This window comes from Babylonia areolata, chromosome 31 (assembly GCF_041734735.1).
Source record: "Babylonia areolata isolate BAREFJ2019XMU chromosome 31, ASM4173473v1, whole genome shotgun sequence".
Classification (NCBI taxonomy): Eukaryota; Metazoa; Mollusca; class Gastropoda; order Neogastropoda; family Buccinidae; genus Babylonia; species Babylonia areolata.
In genome coordinates, this window is record NC_134906.1 from 25054435 (window position 1) to 25063502 (window position 9068).

The following is a 9068-nucleotide window of genomic DNA, read 5'->3' on the forward strand; positions in this document are numbered from 1 at the left end:
GATGCGGCATCAGTCCTGGCCTTGGGGTGCTGACCTCAACACCAAGCTCTGGGAGACGGTAGCCGATCTTCACCGGACGTCCGAGTTTGTGGCATCCCTCGGACTTCGACCCTGACTGCGTAGCTGTCGAACGCAAAAGAAAGAAAAGAAAGAAAGCCCCTAAACTCCTTACACTCTAAGGGGGCCGGGCCGCACTCAGGTCATGACTCCTGGATGCCCTTGTATTGCCGCCTGTTCTTTTTTCTTTTTGTTTCCCCTGGCCCTCAGCAGGTTCGAACCCGCGCCTCCAGGGTGGTCGCCACATCAAGACTGAGTCACTTTTTTCTAGCAGACGTTTTAACCACTGAGCCATCGTTCATTCCTCCTCGACCAGATTCAGCTGGAACTCTTTTCTGCTGCTTCTGCCATTGCCTTGAGAACTAATCTACTACAATATGATTTGAAATGTACTAGAATATGATTTGGTACCTCATTATGTTTATGTTTTACAAATGTATAGATATATGTATGTGTATGTACACATACGCATACACGTGTGTATATATGCATATATGTATGTGCGTAAGGGGGCGGAGGGTGGGAGGGGGTGTTTGGGGGTGAGTGTGTGGATGTGTGGGTGGGTGGGTGTGAGTGTGTGACTGTTCCCTTTATTACTTTTTATAATGATGATGATGATTGTCATTATTATCATTAGTAGTAGTAGTAGTAGTATTTACAATCATTATCATTGTTGTGTCTTATCGTTATTTTGTTGTTGTTTTTTGTTGTCACAAGGACAGATTGGAAGATTAGTCAATGCCTGAAATCCTTATCCTTGAGTGATAATGTTTTTGATTCTTGAATCTTGATTCTCTATCAGTCTGCGTGTATCTCTTGCTCTCCCCTACACCTCCCTCTCTCTCTCTCTCTCTCCCTCTCGATCTATCAATCTCTCTCTCTCTCTCTCTCTCTCTCTCTCTTTCTTTCTTTCTTTGTGTCCACGTGTCTTATGCAAGCTGTTCAAGCAGTAAAACTGCCAGCCTTGACCTGTGTGAGCAGGAATCATACACTGACAAGACGCCAGATGCAGTGTCTCCTGTGTACGTGTTTTTATTTCCGATATTTCTCAACCCTGAATGCGTGTCTCTGTAAGCGATTTTCACCAACACCCAGGACCTGGATGTTTTTTGGGGGGTATACTGCCTTGAAATCGTAAATAAAATAGTAAGTGAGAATTTATAAAAAGATTTTTTAATGCAAATAGAACACTAACGTTAAAAACAATCAGATTTTTTTTTTTTTTAAAGAAAAAAAAGGCAGTCCAAACAGGCTGAAGAACTGACTGGGTTAGACATTAACCCTTTCACCGCCAAGCTCGCGTTTATGCACAGGCGTGGTAGAGGACCCATGTCACTGAAAGGTGACCAATCATTGGTCTCTTATCCATGAACCTACTACTCTTAATGTTCCGTGGTAGGATAGGCCATATTTTCTAGACATCGCAGGGAGGAATCCTCAGCTGTTCTTAGCCACGGTCTTTTCTGTGTTTATACCACAAGGGAATTTTGTACTCTAGATTGACTGGCGGTGAAAGGGTTAAACCGGATTTCGTTTTGCAACAAGCCAGAGGAATGAGTTCGTGTTCATATTCGTTATGCAGAGTAATATCACATATTTTCATGACTGAAACACATAGCTACGCAAATTGTCTGACTGAAAAATTGGCAGGTGATATAAATTCGTAGACCTTTCGCTTCAAGTGGATGAACATGCAAACTTGTAAATAACTTAAAGCAATGGCGACAATAAGAATACTGACTGATGTAACGCAGTTATACAATATAATAATAATAATGATAATAATAATAATGGTATTTATATAGCGCTGAATCTTGTGCAGAGACAAATCAAAGCGCTTTCGCACCAGTCATTCACACGCATGCATAACTCTAAAACTGGAGAAACTGAATACAAGGAAGAGGCAGGGAAAGGAGGCTATTTTGGGAAGGGGTGGGTTTTAAGGCCAGACTTGAAAGAGCTGAGTTGTGGAGACTTGACGAAGCGAAAGAGGAAGTTCATTCCAATTGCAAGGTCCAGAGACAGAGAAAGAACGGCGGCCAACAGTCGAGTGAAATATACGCGTCTTTTGAAAAAGAGAAAGAGAAAGACGGACATACATACAAACAAAGACAGAGATAGAGACAGAAAGAGATGTATACACACAGAGAGGGAGGAGGAAAGAGAGGGAGAAAGATAGACACAGAGACAGACAGACAGAGACAGAAACACAGACAGAAACAGCTGCTCTTGCAGACACACAGAGACAAAGATAAAGACAGAAAGAGACAGAGACACACAGAGAGGGAGAAGGAAAGAGAGGGAGAGACAGACAGACAGACAGAGACAGAAACACAAACAGAAACAGATAATGCAGTTTTTGCCATTCGCTTTCATTCTTCTTTCTTTCTTTTCTTTTTTTTTTCTTTTTTTTAATAAACCTTTCTTCTTCTTCTTCTTCTTCTTCTTCTTCTTCTTCTTCATGGCCTCCTTCCTCCAAGTCAGAATGGAACGCGAGGACCATCTGCACAGATGATTACATCTGGATTTTTTTCTCTTCTTCTCCTCCTCTTCTTCTCCTCCTCCTCCTCTTCCTTCTTCTCCTCCTCCCCTTCCTCCTACTTCTTCTTCTCCCATGTCAGAATGGAACGCTAGGACTATCTGCACCGATAATAAGGTCTGGATTCTTTTCTTCTTCTCCTCCTCCTCCTCCTCTTCCTTCTTCTTCTCCTCCTTCTTCCTCCATGTCAGAATGGAAAGCGAGGACCATCTGCATCAATGATTAGATCTGGATTCTTTTCTCTTTTTCCTCTCCTCCTTCTCTTCCTCCTCCTTCTCTTCCTCCTCCTTCTCTTCCACCTCAACCTTCTCCTCCTCATTCTTCTCCTTCATCTCCTTCAGCCTCCAAGTCAGAATGGAACGCGAGGACCATCTGCACCGATGATAAGGTCTTGATTATTTTCCTTTCTCCTCCTCCTTCTCTTCCTCTCCTCCCCCTCCTTCTCCTCCTTTCCCTCCTTCTTCTTCTCCTCCTCCCATTCCTCTTCCTCCTTCTTCCATGTCAGAATGGAACGCGTGGACCATCTGCGCCAATAATAAGGTCTGGATTTTTTTCTCTTCTTCTTCTCCTCCTCCTTCTTCTTCTCCTTCTTCTCCTCCCCCTCCTCCTTCTTCTCCTCCTCCCCTTCCTCCTTCTTCTTCTTCCATGTCAGAATTGAACGAGAGGATCATCTGCGCCAATAATAAGGTCTGGATTTTTTTCTCTTCTTCTTCTTCTCCTCCTCCTTCTTCTTCTCCTTCTTCTCCTCCCCCTCCTCCTTCTTCTCCTCCTCCCCTTCCTCCTTCTTCTTCTTCCATGTCAGAATTGAACGAGAGGATCATCTGCGCCAATAATAAGGTCTGGATTTTTTTTCTCTTCTTCTTCTCCTCCTTCTTCTCCTCCTCTTCCTTCTTCTTCTCCTCCCCCTTCTCCTCCTTCTTCCTCCATGTCAGAATGGAAAGCGAGGACCATCTGCAGCAATGATTAGATGACTCTTTTCTCTTCTTCTTCTCCTCCTCCTTCTCTTCCTCCTCTTTCTCTTCCTCCACCTTCTTCTTCTTCTCCTCCTCCTCCTTCTTCTTCATGGTCTCTCCTTCCTCCTTGTCAGAATGGAACGTACGCCCTCCTGGCTTGTTCTGGCAGCGGCAGCCTTCACCACCACCGCCATCATCCTCACCATCGTCACCACCACCACCAGGTGTACCACCACAGCCGAGATCATCGGAACCTGGGAAGACGCGGACGCCATTGCGGAGAGAGAGGCAGCTAGGGACGAAGAAATAATAGTGTTGGAGGTAACCTACCTCTGTCCGTGTGTGTGTGTGTGTGTGTGTGTGTGTGTGTGTGTGCGTGTGTGTGTGTGTGATTGCGTGCATGCGTGCGTGTGTATGTATGTGTCTGTCTGCCTGTGTATGTATATGTACATATGTTTGCCTCTGTGTGTTTGTTTTTCCGTGAGGGTCATGGTTCGTGTGTATGTGTGTGTGTGTGTGTGTGTGTGTGTGTGTGTGTGTGTGCATGTGTGTGTGTGTGCTTGCGTGCGTGCTTGTGTGTGTGTGTGTGATTGCGTGCATGCGTGCGTGTGTCTGTATGTATGGTATGCTCTACAAACAGAAAATGTCTATGGCATGCTCTACAAACAGAAAATGTCTATGGCATGCTCTACAAACAGAAAATGTCTATGGCATGCTCTCTTAAAAATGAAACAAATGATGTTAAATCCTTTGAGTCTACGAACAGAAAATTTCTATGGTATGTTCTCTTAAAAATGGAATAAGTGACAAGTTAAATCGAGTTATTAAAAGCATGTACAATTAATGTTAGGGTACGTCTGAGGCATGGGTCTCTAAACTGACAGACTATTTTAGTCGCACATATGGTGTAAAAAAAAAGAAAAGAAAAGAAAAAGGGCAATGTATACAGCCCTTTACTGTTCTCGTTCTTTATAAATGAACTTGCTAGATAAGTAGAGAATGACGGAATTTGTCTTAGTTTTATCAGTTACGTCATCACCATCATCATTATTATTGTTACTATCATCGTCATCATCATCATTATTACTATCATTATTATTATTATTATTATCATCATCATTATCAGTATCATTATTGTTGTTGTTACTGTTATTATTACTGTTGCCATTATTATTGTCATTATCATTACTTTCATCGTCATCAGTATCAGTAGCTCAAGGAGGCGTCATTGCATTCGGTCAAATCCATATACGCTACACAAACATCTGCCAAGCAGATGCCTGACCAGCAGCGTAACCCAACGCGCTTATTCAGGCCTCGAAAAATAAAAATGAAAAATAAATAATAATAGATAAATACATAAAAAATACTACTAATAATAATGATAATATTTATAAGGCGCAAAATCTTGATGAAGTCAACTCTAAGCGCTCACACACACACACACACACAAGAAAGATGAATAAGCAAATAAATGTAAAACATGCAGACACAAGTTCACACATACACGCACACACACACACACACACACACGCATAGGTATTCACATCGTTGCTGTAATTAACAGAAGGAGTTTAAAGCGTTGAGACACAAGGCCAAAGAACTCTCCGATGAGAACGACGAGTTGTCTGCCCGCCACGAGTCGCTGACTGAAGCCATCCGTGGCGTGAGGCAGGTGAGGGAGGCGGCGGAGAAAAGCCTGGACACCCTGAAGGAGGACCAGGTGATGTACCTGGAGCAGCTGAAAGAACGCTTCGGGGAAGAGATCTGTGGAAATGGTCTCTGTTCCTGACTTGTGTGTCCTGGTGTGTTTTCCTCACTCTTTCGTTTTGAAATATGCGTGGTGTCGTATATTGTGTGCGTGTATTTTGCTTTGTGCTGTGTGTTTCACATACAGAACTCACTAAGGATATTGTTAGAAGGTTGTGTTAGTCTTTTTTTCCCTATTCGTCGTTCAAAGACACTATTAGAAGATCGTAACAGTTTTATGACATGTGAAATGTCTTGTGTGTGTGTGTGTGTGTGTGTTTTCCTTGTTGTGCTGTGAGTTTCACATATAGAACTGATTAAAGACATTGTTAGAAGATTGTGGTAGTCTTTTTTCCCTATTCCTCGTTCAAAGACATTGTTAGAAGATCGTGACAGTCTTGACTGTTTGCCTTTAGTGTGGACATATGAAATGTCTTTTGTATGTTTTTTTTTTTTTTTTTTTTTTTTTTTTTTGCTTTTTGTGTGTGTTTCACTTACAGAAATGATTAAACATAATTATTATGGCTAGAAGATCGTAAAAGTCATTGCCCTGTACGTCATTTGTTTGGACAAGTGCGGCGTCTTTTTTTTTTGGGGGGGGGGGGGGGGGCGGCGGTGGGGGGGGGGGTCTTTTTTTCTTTCTTGTGTGTGTGTGTGTGTGTGTGTGTGTTTCGCTTCGTGTGTGTTTCCGCATATATAATGATTAAAGATGGTGAAGATTGTCTTATAAATATTCTTTTCCACTTTTCCTCTTTCGCTTGGACATGTGAAGTGTTTTGTATTGTTTTTTCCTTTTAAAATGTTTTTTGTCTTTTGCTTCGTATACGTTTCACGTATAGAATGATTAAAGATATGGTTAGAAGATTGTCTTATAAACATTCTTTTCCACTCTTCCACTCTTCCACTTTCACTTTTTTTTTCTTTTCTTTTTTTCTTTTTTCTTCTTTTTTTCTTCTTTTGTTTTTCTTTTGTTTATGTCATTTGCTTCGTGTGTGTTTCATTTACAGAATGAATAAAGATATGTTTAGGAAACTGCAAAACCTAATAAATAATAGTTTCCCCTCTGTTACACGAGGCATGGGGTTTTTTTCGTGTATTTTTCACATACAGAATGATAAAAGACAGGTTTAGGAGAGTGTCTATTAAACAAAATCTTTCCCCTCTATGTCTTTAGTTTAACTCTCTCCATACGAACGGCGAAAGAGACGACGTTAACAGCGTTTCATCCCAGTTACCATCATCAAAATATTGCAAGCGGAACGCTCTTATACTGAAGAGGTGAAAGTTGGCAAAAAATACCACAGTTCTGACGACGGAAGCTAAAGGTTGGGTCATTCAGACACCCACTGGATATCCGAGGGGTCTGTGTAGAGGAGAAGAGAGGACTGGCCGTACTGAGTGAGTTAAACATGTGAAGTGTCTTTTTTTTTTTCGGAGGGTGGGGGGTGTCTTTTGCTTCGTGTGTGTTTCACACATAGAATGGTTAAAGATATTTTAGGAGATTGCAGATTTATAAATTATTGTTCTTCTGCTACATGGAGCATAAGTTCCTTTGTGTGTTTTAGAATGATAAAAGACATGCTATAGAAGATTTGTCTTTTAAAAAAAAAAAATCTTACCCCTCTTTGTCCTTCGTTTGAACATCTTAAGTGCCTTTTGGGGGGTGTCTTTTACTTCGTATGTGTTTCACACATACAGTGATTACGTAAAGATATGTTTAGGAAAATGTCCTGAAAATTATTTTGTGTTTGACACATAGAATGATTGAAGATCTGTTGAAAGATTGTCTCATATTTTGCCCCCTCTGCTATACGAAGAATGGTTCTAATTCACCGTAAGTAGCCCATGCAAAATGGGCTTCAAGCAGGAAATCTAAGTGGGGGGGGGGGGGGATGTCTTTATTATAGCGGTGAAGTAGGTGATGAGAATCATTAACTTTTTTTTTTTTTTTTTTTTTTTTACTGTTCGCACCACCTGATATATAAAAACCGTAAAGTGCTTTTACCAAAAAACAGAAGGTTGGAGTCACCCCCCCTCCCTCCCCTCCTCCCCCCCCCCTCTCCCCCACTCCCCCGTTGTATTGTGTTGTATTGTATTGCTTTGCATCGCAGTACTCTTTTGTCACAACAGATTTCTCTGTGTGAAATTCAGGCTTCTCTCCTGAGGGAGAAGAGAGCGAGTCGCCGCAATGAGAGTGCCACAACCCTCTTTTTTTTTTTTTACTGCCAGCTATTAAGTATATTTGTTTTCCTGTCTAAGTTGATTTTCCTGGGGCATTTTGCCAGGAAACAACCCTTTTAATACATGCGTATTATCGTCTCATCCGAATGACCGGTGTTCAGACCACCACTCAAAGTCTGATGAAGAAGGAGAAAAAATACTGGCTGTGTGCTGGAATCGAACCAGTGCGCTCAGATGCTCTCGCTTCCTAGACGGGCGCGTTACGTCTAGGACAACAAACTTTTCTAACGTAGCTTTTAAGACCCCCTGAGATGGAGATTCGTTAAAATCTTCAACGTTTTGACACATTTTGGTTGGAGTATGATATCTTTGACAGTCATTTATGTTCGACCGTGTGAAATATCTTCATATCAGCCTTGTCTTGTGTCTGCATGTTTATGTCAGGAGGCATTTGTGAACTGATGAAATAAAGATGTAAAAAAGCTGTGTGTTTTGCAGTTGCATTCCAGTTAAATTAATGGTCAGTTGTTTGTGAATGCCGCCGTGAGCTCATGAAATATCGCTGATTTATTGAACTGTGTGTTTTTGGGGGTGTTTCTTTCTTTTTTTTTTAATTCACGTATTCGCGCTGCAGAACAGTATATATTTCTATTCTAAAATTATTATACTGAACTTCACAGAGGATGTATGCGTCAATAGTTAAAATCCATTACCAATGGAAACCTGAAACTTAACTACTTAATGGACTGTCAATGAGTCACATCTAGAATTGTTTGCACGAAACATGTTGCTGAATAACATTCCTAATTAAACTTTTACACATACGTTTGAAACAAATATATTAATATAGAAATGAATTTGATTTCGGGGCGCCTACTCCATCAATTTTTACTATCTGTTTACTCTATTCTAGGTATGTTTTTGACAACTCAAGGGAGGCTGTGAAAGTGAAAAAGTAATATATATATATATATATATATATATATATATATATATATATATCATTTACAGACACAAAAATAAACCAAGCAAACAAACAAAAAGAAAGTAAAAAAAAAGAAGAAAAATAGAAAAGAAAGTACCAAAATAAATAGAAATGAAATGAAAATAAAATAAGATAAAGGGCAAAGGAGATAAACACTGCCGTTCTTTCCCTGTCTTTGGACCTTGCAATTGGAATGAACTTCCTCTTTCGCTTCGTCAAGTCTCCACACTCAATTCTGGCCTTAAAACCCGCCTCTTCCCAAAATACCCCTTTTCCCCTGAATCTTCCTTGTCTTCAGTTTCTCCAGCTTTAGAGTTATGCATGCGTGTGAATGACTGATGCGAAAGCGCTCTGATTTGTCTTTGCACAAGATTCAGCACTATATAAATACCATTATTATTATTATTATTATCATCATCATTATTATTATCATTATTGTGATTATAATTATTATTATTAATTGTTGGATTCGAACCCGCGCAATCAGGTTCTCACGATTCCTGTTTCGACGTGTTACCACTAGGCTACCACTCCACCAGAACTTACACTGGAATTACTGCATTCCGCGCTGGCCGTTTGCAGGAGCAGAAAATTGTGTCATGGT

General features: G+C 40.7%; 1 protein-coding gene across 2 annotated transcripts in view; it reads left to right on the top strand.

The window, feature by feature from the left end:
• The window catches only part of LOC143276104 (uncharacterized), an 8293-nt gene extending 780 nt beyond the window's left edge, over positions 1-7513 (top strand). Inside the window, exons 2-4 of one of the 2 annotated variants that reach the window (XM_076580499.1) lie at positions 3684-3870; positions 5117-5354; positions 6473-7513. In XM_076580499.1, coding sequence (XP_076436614.1) covers positions 3685-3870; positions 5117-5341 — 411 coding nt within the window. In that variant the 5' untranslated portion in view covers position 3684 and the 3' untranslated portion in view covers positions 5342-5354; positions 6473-7513. Of the gene's footprint in view, positions 1-3683; positions 3871-5116; positions 5876-6472 lie in introns of those variants that run through there. The other variant, XM_076580498.1, reaches the window with a different exon arrangement.
• The last annotated feature ends 1555 nt before the right edge of the window (positions 7514-9068 follow it).